The sequence below is a fragment of the Copidosoma floridanum genome, unplaced genomic scaffold (assembly GCF_036245765.1).
Source record: "Copidosoma floridanum isolate Cflo_tuat_1 unplaced genomic scaffold, Cflo_Japanese_pri ptg000001l, whole genome shotgun sequence".
NCBI lineage: Eukaryota > Metazoa > Arthropoda > Insecta > Hymenoptera > Encyrtidae > Copidosoma > Copidosoma floridanum.
In genome coordinates this window covers 8,333,707-8,350,160 of record NW_028321878.1, presented here as the reverse complement: position 1 = coordinate 8,350,160, position 16,454 = coordinate 8,333,707, and the positions used below count along the sequence as shown (strand labels likewise).

The 16,454-nt window shown below is 32.5% G+C and overlaps 4 protein-coding genes across 7 annotated transcripts; 1 reads left to right on the top strand and 3 right to left on the bottom strand.

Moving 5' to 3' along the window:
* Positions 1-45: 45 nt before the first annotated feature.
* LOC111642784 (uncharacterized) lies at positions 46-1,501 on the bottom strand. The gene is made up of 2 exons (XM_023389196.2): positions 1,295-1,501; positions 46-1,025 (listed from the first exon to the last, which is right to left on the bottom strand). Exons 1-2 carry the CDS (start codon positions 1,310-1,312, stop codon positions 267-269), a joined length of 777 nt encoding a protein of 258 aa, XP_023244964.2. The 5' UTR covers positions 1,313-1,501; the 3' UTR covers positions 46-266.
* Positions 1,502-2,892: 1,391 nt separating this feature from the next.
* On the top strand, positions 2,893-4,881 carry LOC106646365 (proline-rich protein PRCC). 2 transcript variants are annotated; one of them, XM_089598592.1, is made up of 4 exons: positions 2,893-3,084; positions 3,199-3,489; positions 3,646-3,705; positions 3,794-4,881. In XM_089598592.1, exons 1-4 carry the CDS (start codon positions 3,010-3,012, stop codon positions 4,637-4,639), a joined length of 1,272 nt encoding a protein of 423 aa, XP_089454718.1. In that variant the 5' UTR covers positions 2,893-3,009; the 3' UTR covers positions 4,640-4,881. The 2 variants fall into 2 exon arrangements, with proteins under 2 accessions (XP_089454718.1, XP_014217895.2); XM_014362409.2 differs by having other exon boundaries at positions 2,893-3,489.
* A 77-nt stretch (positions 4,882-4,958) lies between these two features.
* LOC149376014 (uncharacterized) lies at positions 4,959-6,414 on the bottom strand. The gene is made up of 2 exons (XM_089598596.1): positions 6,208-6,414; positions 4,959-5,938 (listed from the first exon to the last, which is right to left on the bottom strand). The coding sequence occupies exons 1-2, from the start codon at positions 6,223-6,225 to the stop codon at positions 5,180-5,182; spliced, it is 777 nt and encodes a 258-aa protein (XP_089454722.1). The 5' UTR covers positions 6,226-6,414; the 3' UTR covers positions 4,959-5,179.
* A 3,307-nt stretch (positions 6,415-9,721) lies between these two features.
* Ocrl (Oculocerebrorenal syndrome of Lowe) lies at positions 9,722-15,627 on the bottom strand. 3 transcript variants are annotated; one of them, XM_089598096.1, is made up of 18 exons: positions 15,230-15,627; positions 14,938-15,140; positions 14,425-14,848; positions 14,031-14,211; positions 13,818-13,952; positions 13,616-13,731; positions 13,357-13,499; positions 12,935-13,271; positions 12,683-12,858; positions 12,378-12,599; positions 12,030-12,165; positions 11,793-11,972; positions 11,480-11,714; positions 11,301-11,398; positions 11,051-11,228; positions 10,850-10,977; positions 10,617-10,728; positions 9,722-10,531 (listed from the first exon to the last, which is right to left on the bottom strand). In XM_089598096.1, the coding sequence occupies exons 3-18, from the start codon at positions 14,488-14,490 to the stop codon at positions 10,374-10,376; spliced, it is 2,601 nt and encodes an 866-aa protein (XP_089454222.1). In that variant the 5' UTR covers positions 14,491-14,848; positions 14,938-15,140; positions 15,230-15,627; the 3' UTR covers positions 9,722-10,373. The 3 variants fall into 3 exon arrangements, with proteins under 3 accessions (XP_089454222.1, XP_089454230.1, XP_089454226.1); XM_089598104.1 differs by having other exon boundaries at positions 14,972-15,140; XM_089598100.1 differs by having other exon boundaries at positions 15,550-15,627.
* Positions 15,628-16,454: the final 827 nt, after the last annotated feature.

Sequence of the window (16,454 nt, the reverse complement as noted above, 5' to 3'; positions counted from 1 at the left end):
AATACTGAAAATAGAAATCACTATTCATTATTTATATTTTTTAAGAAAACTGAACAAATATGTACATAATAGTATATAGTAACACGGTAGTGACAAGGCCATGTAACAACTGTTTGCAGATGCAGAAAATGCAGGAGTAAATTAAGCACCTTGAATTTTTTTTCTAATAACAGTGTAAAATGAAAAAAAATAAATAAATTTGGAATCAAGTACTTGATTGGTTTTTAACTCTTACTATTAATAAAAATCAAATAATGTATTTAAAATTAACTCAATATCTCATGCAGTGCATTTTCAACAGCTTGTTGCTCCTTTCTTTTATTTTCTAGAGCATTTTTTGCTTGTAACAGATTAGGAGGCAAGTCTTTATATTTTGAAAGTTCTTGATCTAACTCTACAAGATCATTCAGTTTCTCCATTAAAATTGAAGATTTTTGCTGTACCGCTTCTATCCCGATTTCTTTAATGTTTAATTCATTTAGTTCTTCCTCAAGCTTCTTAACAGTATCTTTGTAATCATGCAATCGACTTGACCATAATATCCTATTAGATTCTTCATTTTCATCATTGGATATCTTTTCTTGCAAGGTGTCTTCAACCTCTTCAATTTCTTTTCTTAATTGATTCAACTTGCATTCAAAAGCATTGTATTTGGTAAATGCATAATTATATTTTGCTCTTAATAATCTTTCTTCCCTTTCCTTCATTTTGTTCTCAATTTTTTTCTTCTCCAAACACAATGTCAACATTGTCTCATCCACAGATGCTAATCCTTCCGACTTTAAAATTGCAACTACTGTCTGTAACCCATCTCTGATATCAGGGGGTAATAATTTCAGATCAAATTTGAGAGCACTGAGCAATTCTGAAATTTCACTACCAAGTGCTAAATTCTCTGCGTTTGTGTCAGATGCTGCTTCCAGCAAAATTTTTAACATGGCGTTTGATTTTATCACTGTGTCCGTATCGTCTTCTTTTAAATTAGAATCAGAAATAATTGATGAAATACTAAGATTACTTTCAGTCTGCAAAAAAAGTTGTTACATTAGTATAAAATACGTAAAATAACATAACAAAAATACTTTAGTAAAAAAAAAAATATACAAATCTTTGAAATGTATACAAGTACTAGGTTTCTCTCTTATTGCAGAATACTAAGGTTAACCAATAAAAGTTATTTTTGCATGAATCATTAAATTTTGTTAGTCATTGATATTTTAAAGCTAAAACTTTCATAAACTAATTTTACTAATCAACAAACTATTCAAAGACATAAACCAATCCTTGCACTTACTCTTCGTAAAGACTCCATGTTAAAAAAGGAACAAAATTTAATGAAAAGATAATAACAAATACAAAAATTATTATCAATCAGGTAAACAGCTATTTTGTTTGCCTTAAGAGTTATTTGTTTAAAGGTGCATCAGCTGCTGATGATCAGCAACACGTTAGCCGGTAAATATTGTTTTATTATTCTTCGTGAGTGAGAAAGAGATAATACGATAACGTTTGTATCTTTTGTCTTTCTCGCGCTCGCATTTACAAGTACGTAAAGTTGTGTGTAGTAATTAGATTAAACCATATAAGTACTATAAGTAGAATATCTATACTTTTGGAGGTCGATTTTCGGGTAAAAAGATAGATTGTACACTTGCCGCAAACAGCACAAAAAAAATTAACTTTTTATGTTATATCTATAAAATAAGTTGCGGCTGGTTTATAATTGATTACATGGCTCTACTGTAAGTATAGTAATAATTGTTTGGATCAGCGCCATCTAGCGGTCTTTATTTTTTGGCCAAAAGTGGCTCCTAAAATTCTCAATCAGAGCATTTAGGATTAGAGCCATTTAGTCAATTATAAACCAGCCGCAACTCATGATGAAGCTATAAAATGAAAAAATAACAATATATGTGTTTTTGGCGGCAAGTTAACATCTATTTTCTACCAAAAAATTGACCTTATATGTGTTTATACTTTTAAAGATGAATTTTTGGGTAAAAGATAGATTGTTAATTTGCCGCCAAAAACACATGTATAGTTATTTTTTTATTTTATAGCTTCATCATCAGTTGCGGCTGGTTTATAATTAACTAAATGGCTCTAGGGCTAAGCTGCCTAAAGCTCTCCTTCAGAATTTCAGAAGCAATTTTTGGCCAAAAAAATCACTACCGCTAGATGGCGCTGATCCAAATGATTATTACTATACTTACACTAGAGCCATTTAATCATTTATAAACCAGCCGCAACTAATTTGATAAATACAAAATAAAAAGTGAACATTGTTCGCACTATTGGCGGCAAGTTTACAATTTATCTTTTACCTGAAAGTATAAATATATAGGAAGTCAATATTCGTGTAAAAAATGCATTGTAAACTTGCCGCAAACAGCACAAACAATGTTATCTTTTTATTTTGTATTTACTAAATTAGTTGCGGCTGGTTTATAATTGATCAAATGGCTCTACTACAAGTAGTAATAATTATTTGGATCAGCGCCATCTAGCGGTAGTGATTTTTTTGGCCAAAAATTGCTTCTGAAATTCTGAAAGAGAGCTTTAGGCAGCTTAGCCCTAGAGCCGTTTAATCACTTATAAACCAGCCGCAACTCTTGAAATAGATACAAAATAAATAATTAACGATGATTGTGATGTTTGCGGCAAGTTTACAATTTATCTATTACTCGAAAGTATAAATATATAGGAGGTCAATATTCGTATAAAACATACACTACAAATTCACTAGTACGTCATCTGTTGCTGATTTGCTGAAGAGCAATAGTACTCAATCGCTGACTAACAGCTGGACACAGGAGTACCTGTCTTATCAATTTTGTGACTGTCAAATATTCAAATGGTAACATACACACATACATAACCTTAAAACAAAAACGTAAACACACATCAGTTTCTGCTCTTCTATATAGTGTCAAAAAATTGTCATATACTCTGTTAATTTAGAAAAGTTTACAAATTTCGTTAAATAAAACAATACAGAAATTAAAAACAATGAGCCTAGTGGCGTATGGCAGTAGTGATGAGAGTGAAAATGAAGACGAATACAACGACCAGCCGCAAGTAGAAACAAAAAATCCAGCTTTGGCTGCACCAAATGAAAAGAAAAGCAATGATGTTCAAAAATCGTCTGCCTCAAAATCAGAGAATGTTGCCGATGTAAACAGAGAAATCCCAACGCATGAGAAAACTCAAACTTCGGCAATTAAGGATGGACAAAAAAGTGCCAAGTTAAATTTGCCTATTCCAAAATTAGATCAATATCAAGACTCGAGTAGTGATAACACTGAGTATTCCACAGACGAGGCCTTACCAGATTTTAATGTCCTGCCCAAGCCTAAGATGATTCTCGTTGACGAAATCAAGGAAGCTGACAGTGTACCTGTTCCCAAAAAAATTGATTATGGCAGTATTGAAATGCCACCTAAAAAGAACAAAGGACCTGCAAAAATATCCATTCCATCTCTATCAGATGTAAGAGAGTCACGTATCTTGCTTAAACGCTTGAATAAATTGTACCATCAATTTATTCAGGACCTAACCAGACAAAAAATAGCTGCATCCTGTTCTATGTTAAGTCTAGAACATACTTCTAATAAGCTTTATATTTATTGACTACTGTTCTTTTAGTTTAAGGACTTAGAAGAAGAGGACGACGCTTCTAAAAGACATACAGTAAAAGCATCTAATGTAATGTACAAATATTACCGTATTATAAATCATGAAATATAAAAATTAATTGTACATGAAAACTAACGTTGATTATTATAAATTTTAGAAACAGTCAGGTCTTATTGGGATACTACCACCACCAAAGGGTTCAATATCTTTGACAAAGGCTACTTCAATGTTGCCTAATGTTTTGACAAGAAAAACAGTTGAATCCAAGCCTTTGATTCCACAACCTATAAATAGGACTACCATTAAAAAACCTGTTAGCCAAGCAAAACCTTCAACATTAACATCTTTGTCTAGTTATACTTCTGATTCAGAAGACGATGATGAAAAAGGATCGTCATCAGACTTCTTTTCCTTATCCACACCAGCAAAAATTCCTGATCAATTGTTACCTATGAGCAGCATTGATATGATTGATGACACAGCTTCCTCTTCAAGTATGTCTAGTAGTTTACTTCACAACGACAATACTATACAACAGTCAGAAGATGATTCAAGAAAAATTCTTAGAAATAATCTAATGGATATTTCTAAAGAAGAAATAATATTGAAAAATAAAGCAGAAGTTGGTCCAAAGTTACCCATTCCAGAGCAAGAGTACCATGTAGATTCAGAAGGCAATGTTGCTTTTGATGAAAAAGCCATCGAATACTTGTGTGGAAAACGTGGTGTTAAAAGAAAGAATGAACTGAGTAAAATAGATGTAGTAGAAATTAGTGGTGACGACATCAAGCCAGATGAAAGGGAATGGCTTGTCAAAGCACTCACAGAAGAGCAAACTCACCGACCTATCTCTATTAGTTCAGGTCCTGGTGGACAATCTAAGAAAAAACATCAAATCACATACTTGGCTCATCAAGCCAAAGCTATGGAATTGGAATTAAAGAACCAGTGGGCCCAAAACAAGGCTAATAGACAAGCTACACGGTCAAAATACGGTTTTTAAATGTGCTCTTGTAAAAATTGTTTGCTCATGATAGAATGTTACTGCAGTATACTTACAAATTAAAAGAAAAAAAACGTGTAAAAACATGTAGATTTAACTTATATTTTAATAATAAATAAAAAATAGATTTATAATGTATTTTGTAAATATGTATCAGATAAAGTTACAAACATTTAAAACATACCTGTGTATTCTTCTATTTATTACTATGATGGTGCAAATTTGAGTAAACACTCTTACAGTTATATTTCTCTCATGAAAGTAAATTACAGATAATACTGAAAATAGAAATCACTATTCATTATTTATATTTTTTAAGAAAACTGAACAAATATGTACATAATAGTATATAGTAACACGGTAGTGACAAGGCCATGTAACAACTGTTTGCAGATGCAGAAAATGCAGGAGTAAATTAAGCACCTTGAATTTTTTTTCTAATAACAGTGTAAAATGAAAAAAAATAAATAAATTTGGAATCAAGTACTTGATTGGTTTTTAACTCTTACTATTAATAAAAATCAAATAATGTATTTAAAATTAACTCAATATCTCATGCAGTGCATTTTCAACAGCTTGTTGCTCCTTTCTTTTATTTTCTAGAGCATTTTTTGCTTGTAACAGATTAGGAGGCAAGTCTTTATATTTTGAAAGTTCTTGATCTAACTCTACAAGATCATTCAGTTTCTCCATTAAAATTGAAGATTTTTGCTGTACCGCTTCTATCCCGATTTCTTTAATGTTTAATTCATTTAGTTCTTCCTCAAGCTTCTTAACAGTATCTTTGTAATCATGCAATCGACTTGACCATAATATCCTATTAGATTCTTCATTTTCATCATTGGATATCTTTTCTTGCAAGGTGTCTTCAACCTCTTCAATTTCTTTTCTTAATTGATTCAACTTGCATTCAAAAGCATTGTATTTGGTAAATGCATAATTATATTTTGCTCTTAATAATCTTTCTTCCCTTTCCTTCATTTTGTTCTCAATTTTTTTCTTCTCCAAACACAATGTCAACATTGTCTCATCCACAGATGCTAATCCTTCCGACTTTAAAATTGCAACTACTGTCTGTAACCCATCTCTGATATCAGGGGGTAATAATTTCAGATCAAATTTGAGAGCACTGAGCAATTCTGAAATTTCACTACCAAGTGCTAAATTCTCTGCGTTTGTGTCAGATGCTGCTTCCAGCAAAATTTTTAACATGGCGTTTGATTTTATCACTGTGTCCGTATCGTCTTCTTTTAAATTAGAATCAGAAATAATTGATGAAATACTAAGATTACTTTCAGTCTGCAAAAAAAGTTGTTACATTAGTATAAAATACGTAAAATAACATAACAAAAATACTTTAGTAAAAAAAAAAATATACAAATCTTTGAAATGTATACAAGTACTAGGTTTCTCTCTTATTGCAGAATACTAAGGTTAACCAATAAAAGTTATTTTTGCATGAATCATTAAATTTTGTTAGTCATTGATATTTTAAAGCTAAAACTTTCATAAACTAATTTTACTAATCAACAAACTATTCAAAGACATAAACCAATCCTTGCACTTACTCTTCGTAAAGACTCCATGTTAAAAAAGGAACAAAATTTAATGAAAAGATAATAACAAATACAAAAATTATTATCAATCAGGTAAACAGCTATTTTGTTTGCCTTAAGAGTTATTTGTTTAAAGGTGCATCAGCTGCTGATGATCAGCAACACGTTAGCCGGTAAATATTGTTTTATTATTCTTCGTGAGTGAGAAAGAGATAATACGATAACGTTTGTATCTTTTGTCTTTCTCGCGCTCGCATTTACAAGTACGTAAAGTTGTGTGTAGTAATTAGATTAAACCATATAAGTACTATAAGTAGAATATCTATACTTTTGGAGGTCGATTTTCGGGTAAAAAGATAGATTGTACACTTGCCGCAAACAGCACAAAAAAAATTAACTTTTTATGTTATATCTATAAAATAAGTTGCGGCTGGTTTATAATTGATTACATGGCTCTACTGTAAGTATAGTAATAATTGTTTGGATCAGCGCCATCTAGCGGTCTTTATTTTTTGGCCAAAAGTGGCTCCTAAAATTCTCAATCAGAGCATTTAGGATTAGAGCCATTTAGTCAATTATAAACCAGCCGCAACTCATGATGAAGCTATAAAATGAAAAAATAACAATATATGTGTTTTTGGCGGCAAGTTAACATCTATTTTCTACCAAAAAATTGACCTTATATGTGTTTATACTTTTAAAGATGAATTTTTGGGTAAAAGATAGATTGTTAATTTGCCGCCAAAAACACATATATAGTTATTTTTTTATTTTATAGCTTCATCATCAGTTGCGGCTGGTTTATAATTAACTAAATGGCTCTAGGGCTAAGCTGCCTAAAGCTCTCCTTCAGAATTTCAGAAGCAATTTTTGGCCAAAAAAATCACTACCGCTAGATGGCGCTGATCCAAATGATTATTACTATACTTACACTAGAGCCATTTAATCATTTATAAACCAGCCGCAACTAATTTGATAAATACAAAATAAAAAGTGAACATTGTTCGCACTATTGGCGGCAAGTTTACAATTTATCTTTTACCTGAAAGTATAAATATATAGGAAGTCAATATTCGTGTAAAAAATGCATTGTAAACTTGCCGCAAACAGCACAAACAATGTTATCTTTTTATTTTGTATTTACTAAATTAGTTGCGGCTGGTTTATAATTGATCAAATGGCTCTACTACAAGTAGTAATAATTATTTGGATCAGCGCCATCTAGCGGTAGTGATTTTTTTGGCCAAAAATTGCTTCTGAAATTCTGAAAGAGAGCTTTAGGCAGCTTAGCCCTAGAGCCGTTTAATCACTTATAAACCAGCCGCAACTCTTGAAATAGATACAAAATAAATAATTAACGATGATTGTGATGTTTGCGGCAAGTTTACAATTTATCTATTACTCGAAAGTATAAATATATAGGAGGTCAATATTCGTATAAAACATACACTGCAAACTTGCCGCAAGTAGCACAAACATCGTTAATTATTTATTTTGTATCTATTTCAAGAATTGCGGCTGGTTTATAAGTGACTAAATGGCTCTAGGGCTAAGCTGCCTAAAGCTCTCCTTCAGAATTTCAGAAGCAATTTTTGGCCAAAAAAATCACTACCGCTAGATGGCGCTGATCCAAATGATTATTACTACTTGTAGTAGAGCCATTTGATCAATTATAAACCAGCCGCAACTAATTTAGTAAATACAAAATAAAAAGATAACATTGTTTGTGCTGTTTGCGGCAAGTTTACAATGCATTTTTTACACGAATATTGACTTCCTATATATTTATACTTTCAGGTAAAAGATAAATTGTAAACTTGCCGCCAATAGTGCGAACAATGTTCACTTTTTATTTTGTATTTATCAAATTAGTTGCGGCTGGTTTATAAATGATTAAATGGCTCTAGTGTAAGTATAGTAATAATCATTTGGATCAGCGCCATCTAGCGGTAGTGATTTTTTTGGCCAAAAATTGCTTCTGAAATTCTGAAAGAGAGCTTAGGCAGCTTAGCCCTAGAGCCGTTTAATCACTTATAAACCAGCCGCAACTCTTGAAATAGATACAAAATATATAATTAACGATGATTGTGATGTTTGCGGCAAGTTTACAATTTATCTATTACCCAAAAGTATAAATATATATGAGGTTGATATTCGTATAAAACATACACTGCAAACTTGCCGCAAGTAGCACAATTATCTTTAATTATTTATTTTGTATCTACGAAATTAGTTGCGGCTGGTTTATAATTGATTAAATGGCTCTACTATAAGTAGTTATAATCATTAGGATCAGCGCCATCTAGCGGTCGTGATTTTTTTGGCCAAAAATTGCTTCTGAAATTCTGAAGGAGAGCTTTAGGCAGCTTAGCCCTAGAGCCATTTAGTCACTTATAAACCAGCCGCAACTCATGTTGAAGCTATAAAATAAAAAAATAACTATACATGTGTTTTTGGCGGCAAATTAACAATCTATCTTTTACCCAAAAATTCATCTTTAAAAGTATAAACACATATAAGGTCAATTTTTTGGTAGAAAATAGATGTTAACTTGCCGCCAAAAACACATATATCGTTATTTTTTCATTTTATAGCTTCATCATGAGTTGCGGCTGGTTTATAATTGACTAAATGGCTCTAATCCTGAATGCTCTGATTGAGAATTTTAGGAGCCACTTTTGGCCAAAAAATAAAGACCGCTAGATGGCGCTGATCCAAACAATTATTACTATACTTACAGTAGAGCCATGTAATCATTTATAAACCAGCCGCAACTTATTTTATAGATATAACATAAAAAGTTAATTTTTTTTGTGCTGTTTGCGGCAAGTGTACAATCTATCTTTTTACCCGAAAATCGACCTCCAAAAGTATAGATATTCTACTTATATGGTTTAATAAAATCGACCATACGGTACTACTTAGAAGTGATTACCATAATTACTACACATAACTTCACGTATATCTTACACCGTGCTCTCTTTACCAGAATGATAAAAATGGTTATTGCAGTAAAGATGCTGCGCAATAAGGAAGGAATTCGTCAGTATATCAAGATAAATGCGACATACCGCCAGTCGGCATTATCTACGGCCAACACGACAGAGGGCTGCCTCAAAATTTATATCTTGTGTGTCGGTATAATAGACATTCTATGTTTTGCCGATGCGATAGGGTCCTGTAATAAATATCTTATCGGCCGTCGGTCTTTAAAAGAAAATTTTTTAGCAGGGTCCTGAGAGCATATCACTAGCCTAGTAAGTTTTCCTAGTGAATTTTATTCAAAAGAATAAATATGGTATTTTTATAGTTCGAAATCAGCCACGCCAAATGGCGCTGATGGTAAATTGAAAAAATATTAGCCGACAACTATAAGCTGTCAAAAATATACTTTAGAAATCCTGATATATTTTTATTGAGCTATGGAGAATGAGTGGATGTGACATCAATAACTAATGCTAATGTATAATTCATTAATCTTTTATTTGTACAATTCAATAAAGTTTATAAATTCACAAAAGGTCATGCTAATTTTGCAAGTGATTTTTTTTTATTCATTGCATATAGATATTTTCTGTTAAAAAAAGCTTCGTAGTTTGATATACTCATTGTATTAAAATAAAGTGTAAAGGATCCTCAGTAAATACATTTAGTTTTTTAACATAACTAATACATGAGTGTAATGATTTAATAGCTAAATAATTAGCTACAATTAACTACCGACAACATGTATGACTCGAGTATTCTTGTAACAGAAATTGTTTGAACTCGTTCCAAACAAGCTAATTAACGCAATAACTTTCAACTATCCTATAATTACTTAAAAAACATGATTACCCCTTGTTTCTTTTTTCATTTCATCAAGTACAAAACTATATAAAAATACAGCTCATCAATGCAATGAAAAATAAAATCTTCAAGCATCAGCGAGTTTCAAATCCAGAAAACACCTCACTCTATCTCAACTATAAACTGTATGTACTAGGTATGCATATTGTCTTGAAATGAGGAGAATCTATAAGATGCCTATGGAAAAAAGCAGTCGTAAATATTTTCTAGGCTACTGAGATCTTTCGTGTTTTTCTTATTAACATTTAGAATTGCAAGACCATTGTAAAAAATAGTTTTACAAGGAATATATAATTGAAAAATTATTTCTTCAGTGATTTTACAGATCCTCATCGCCCGATAAAGTCGCTCTGATCATTTACTAAAAAGTGATACACAAAAGCCGCCTTCTTTCTGTCAAATGTCGCTTGAATTACTTTACTTCTTTGAATACGGTCCTCTCGACTTCTCGGTGGGTCGCGTAAGAAAAAGGAACCAAATAACGAAGCTGTAGTAAAAAAAAATTAACAACTCAATGTAATTCCACATTTCTTGCAAATAAACCAATAAAATAGATGCGAAAAAAATATTACCCAGCGTTTTAGCATCCAATCCGTTATCCTGCGTGTGATTTAAAAGCTCTTGCAGAAAAGCACATATGTACAAGAATACCGTTCTCCTTATTTCGGGCAATTGCATCACAAGCTGAAAAATATTTCACGATCAAGAATTGACTCCAAGATTAAGAATACTAGCATATGCATACATCAAGATTACTTTTTTTTTTTTATAACAGATATTTGAATATACAATTGTATGATTTTACCTGTTTACACTGTAAGTAATTCGTAGCAGCAGTTAAACAAACGCTGTGCAAATTGTATGGAACAAGTGGTTCCGAAGTTGAGTCTAAAAGTAAAAGTAGAGCTTCGGCCACTGAATGCACGCTACCAGCTATGATTTTTAGCAGTTAAGAAAAATTTATCATGCGTGTTTTCTTGGTATTCTTATGAATGTAAAAGGATACGCATTGGATCTTGGCTACCAATGTCTAGCCAATCCCTAATGGCTAGTATCTCACTGTGTAGACCTTGTGTTACAAAGAGACCCGGAGTTTTTATTCCATGTCGATAGAGTCTGTCAACTAGTAACCAAATCTCTTTTGGTACTGAATAAGGATCCTGTGAAACATTTTTATTATTTTCCTGAAAGGAAGAAAAACGCTGTTAGTTTATTTTTACAGTAAATATTTCCATTTAAATGAAAAATAAACTTACCAACTCCATTATTCGTCCAATCGGTACTTCTCTAATTGGAATTGGAATGTGAACTAAAGCTTCCATTGAACAACCAAAACAACTACGCTCATAAGTACCTAAAATCACGCACAAGTAAAAAAACTGTTAGGTAATGCATTTTTCCACTAATTCAAATAAAGTTTTAGTATTGGATTTACCTGTTACTGTTATAAATATATCTTTTCCGTTTATTAGGTGTAACACTAAAATATCGTACAACTTGTCTTCTCCCGAATTTAACTTCCACGCTGATCTTTTGTCAACACAAATCTCAAGCTTGATATCACATTTTTGACCAGGCTCTATGAAATCTGTGTAAGGAGTTATTGTCAGCCATTCTTTGCAATAAGAGGTATCGTCTAATTTCTTTATAAATTCAAACTCTACTGGCACCTAGTCATAATATAAGTGTAAACTATGAAAACGGAATGAATCATGTTATCTTTATAGATTTCATGTAAATATTTTAACCTGGCCAGTGTTAGCAACAATGAGCTCTTTGACAGAGGACTCATAAAATTTAAGGGTATCGAAAATTATTTCTGTTGTGTCAACAGTCACTTGGGGTAGAAATTCGTTCTCCAATTTGTCTAATTTTTTCATCAACTCCTCGTGAATTTTACGATATTTGATCGAATCTATGACTCGAATCTAAAATAAAATTGCATTAATACATTTTTCAATAACAAATTTAATGGATCAATTTACCTTTGAATCGAATATTGAGCTGACAGGCTTGTGATCGGATATTTTCAATTCTGGATGACTTCTGTAATCCAAACAATTCATGGATTCTCCTTTCCAGAGCACGCGATCACACCAAGCTGGAGCTCTTCCTTTTTCACTGTAAAGTATGGAAATTCATGTGTTCAACAGTAAATGACATAAAATTAAAAAACTTTTTTAAAAATTTTAAAAATAAAGTATAACACTGATGACGTGTACACTTTCAAGTGTAAAATTAAGACACTGTATCAACATGGTAGACTAGTCTTTGAATTGTTAAAAAAAAACACAGAAGAATGTAATAAGAATAAAATTTGAGCTTCCTCACACCTTGAATCCCAATTATCAGTGCCTGGGTCATACTTGTAGGTAGGTTTAAATTTTATTTCTGCTTCGTGAAAACCAACAAATACTCGTTTGAGACGTCTTTGCTGTTCCAGCTGATCCAACATTAAAACAGGCGCAAGTTCTCCAGCAGCTATTAATTGTTTGGCGGTTTCCGCATCCATCTCCGTTATGCGATAGTTTAAATCGCCAAGCCAGTAAATTTGACTAAAAAATATTAAGTACTTATAAATATTAAATACACATTTCTACGCGTAACTATTTTCGTAACATAATGAGCAAATCCTTACTCATGATCTTTGAGTCTTTTGAGAGGGTAAGTTTGAAAAGTTAATTTTCCACAAATCACAGAATAATCCTGGTTCCTCCTCTCATACTCCTCGCAATGGGCAGCCAAGTGTGCATTAACGAAACATACCGATGTATTGTGTATATTGCAACTTACAGCGACACCACCTTTGTTACCCTGTTAAATGTATGGACAAAAACCAATTACCAAATAGAGGCTCTTTGAACACAAATTCAATACAAAATTTAGTTACCATTTTTCCCATTATGCCAGTACCCACGGTATCAACGCAAACGTTTTTTATGTCTGGCAAGTGTGATTTTTTAGCGAAAATTATTAACATCATACCGACTAATCTTACAAGAGCTATTTGTTCGTAGGAAGCTTTTGGATGAAGAGACTTGGCAACTACTTGCCTCCATTCGTCCTCCCGAGGCGTATCATTGAAAAGAAAAGCTTCTTTACTCAAATCCAACTCTTGAAAACCTATGGCATAAATATCAGGAGCCACATCGTCACTGCTCAACCATTGGTGTAAATTTATTCCACTGGGGGGCTGTCCATTTACGTTCCATGTACCAATAAATATTCTGTGAAGAAATTTTTAAATAAAGCAATGTCACGTTTTTCCAGATAATTCAGCTTATTAAAATTGAATAAAAATGAAACGAATACCTGAAAACTTTCGTGTACGTATAATCATCTTCCTTACATGCCATTTGGTAACGTACTACTGATTCTCTTGTGGCTATAGGTGATTTCCCAGTAGCTATATTACGTCTTGAAGTAACTAGCTCTGGGCTGTCGATTTCGATGACCTGAAAATAGACATAACATTTTATTTTTAAAATTATTAGCTATATCATACCAATAATTTTTTAATAATAATAATAATAATAATAATAATAATAATATTTGAATATTTATTACTCACTGGTTCACTGGCTTTTTGTACTTCATCACTGCTGTTTATATCTAAGTTACGAACACTGCCTATTAACTTTTGTATCCACAGAAAATCCGTTGAGGGATTTCTATTTTTTTGATAAGCTGAAATGAGAATTTGACGTGTTCAATGAAAATGACTTTGTACAATAATTCAAAGTTATGTCAGTTTATAAAAAGTGAAACACTACTTTCGATTGCTTGAAAAACATTAGAAACCAGATTTGTTGTAGTGACACCAGGCCTCATCTGAAAGACAGTCTTGTTCTTCCTGCATGTCACATTTAAGAATACATCTGACAGGTCTTTCATCTCTTCGGGCGTACCTAATTCATAGGGAAAAATGTATAAGACAAAATTTGCGTCGCACATCACAGTCAAACAACAATAAATCAGCATCTCACTTATGTCACATTGGAAGTCCTGATCTATGGGCAAGACCTTTTCAATGGTAAGATCGCTGTATACCAAAGGCGGTGTTCTAGAAGTTATGAAAATGACTAGAGCATTCGTTGCGCCTTTGTTGACCAGAGCAAGAAGCCTCATTGGTTTCATCCAGCCCTGTATCAGCATGGTTTCAGTTACCTTTTATTAAAATTTCACTAAGGAAAATATCCATAAACAAATCCACTACACGCACCCTCTTCTTTTCCATTTTTTTGCATGAAAGTACAGCTGCTCAACATGATGATGAGCCTCCGTAGACATACAAATAGACAAACACACGCGCGCAATAAGTGCCAAAAGAGCAGGCAGACAGATAGTAGAGCACAAGGTAGAAAGATAGCAAAAGGATACAATGACAACGGCCTCGCCTGTAGTAAATTTGGACTGGACGAGAGCCAATTGCTCCGGCGTCGACATGATGCTTAATTATTATTCCGAAAATGGATTTGCGTGTTATAAGACAGGTGCACAGAAGAGAAGTTGTAATGGTATACTATCGAGTCCACAGGTAGCTTACTAGATGATGAACTTGGCCAGATCACGGTGTCAACATATAGGTGTATCACACACTACCACTGCAGCTGGCTCAAGTTATACTCTGATGCAGCACGAGAAGTGACAGCCACAGCCATCCCTATGATGCTACTCATGCTAGCTGATTATACGTTTGCTTCATGTCTTTTTTTACCAAGTTTCTTGATTACTTTTCATGCACGTATTCATTCCACGGTTCAATTAAATGTACAAGTACCATCAGAAATATTTTAGTAAGTACCTGTAAAAACAAATATTTACACTTTAATGCTAAAACTCAATTAAACTGTACATCTGTATAGGGTCACAAAAATAAAGTGAACAGATTACCTGCTATCAGGCACATATGATTATAAGCACATACTTTTAACTTGTTTGCTGATGGTTCTCATTTCTGTTCCGTATAGATGATTACACACATCAAACTAACATTACATTATTGTGCAATATATACACGTAACTGGAAATTTCACAATCACCTTTTCTGTTCTTTATATTCACGAAGATGCCCTTGTACTTAATTTACCTTCTCACTGAAACAACGTATTAGTAGTCTGATAAGTAGTATACTTATACCCAAGAAAAACTATTGTAATAAGTACACCATAGATAAGAGACATACTTATCCGATGCGGATGAATCGGTACCTATGACAACTAAATTAAGGCTACAAAAGCATATTATATACCTCAACTATCGGTATACTTATTTACAGTAAAAAAAAAAAAAAAAAAAAAATTTTTTGTTTCCACCCTAACTGCACGTCGATCCATCACACAAAAAAACGTAGTAAAGTATCGGCCTATACAACCACCACACGACAATCGTTTTGTTATTAATATCGATGACAGAAAGACAGATGTACAAAAACTAGTGTTTAAAAACAATGATACCCCACACACGTATTAGAGTACTTAGATAATGGCAATAATTGCAACTCACAACTTTGACTCCTGCATGAATGAAGTCCTTTTGTTTTTAATGTTTTTCTCTCTCTCTGCACATACACCGTCATGCAGAAACTGCAGATATCAGCTTTAGCTATGTCTACATATATATATTATGTTCTGTCTCTGTCACTCTCCCTTTCCAAAACCACTGGAAAATCATAATATACCTTATATACCTATATACAGGTATAGCTGTCTTCCTTCCTTCCCTTCTGTCGGTGTTTAATTTTTTACGTAAGTTATACATATATATGCAGCCGTTTACAAATCGATTGGATATCTGAATATTTTCCGAGTTGTTTTTCGATGTAGTACTTCCTTAATTTATTTTTCAATCAACATCTCTATGGTAAATAATTTGCTACAATGTTATATTCGTGTTGCACACCTATTTACTGAAAATAAAGGGAGCTACACTGCACAAATCGGATTAATTTAATCTGATTAGCGGGCGATTATCGATTTGCCTATGGATGTTTTTTTTTTTTTTTTTTTTTTTTTTTTTTAACGATGTATTTGTATGTTGTGCTGTTGCATAAGTAAGTATAATTGAAGATTGTTTGATTTTTTTTCTTCTTTGTCTGTGAAAACGTAGTTTTTTTTTATTTCGTGTATATTAAATGTAAGTTTATGATAAAAAAAAAAAAAAAAAAAAAAAGATACTTACAAGTAAGCAATTTTTTTCTACGAGTCATACGAGAGTTTGTGTCTTTCGTTCTCTTTATGATGACACCGACGAATATATTATGTTATATGTTATATGTATACGTCATCATGTTTCGTACCCTATCGTATGACTTGTACTTTGTGAAATCAAGACAAACGCCAGTATAGTTGCTAATTAGTGTGTACGTATTTTATTAAAATATATATGTATACATATATATATATAATATC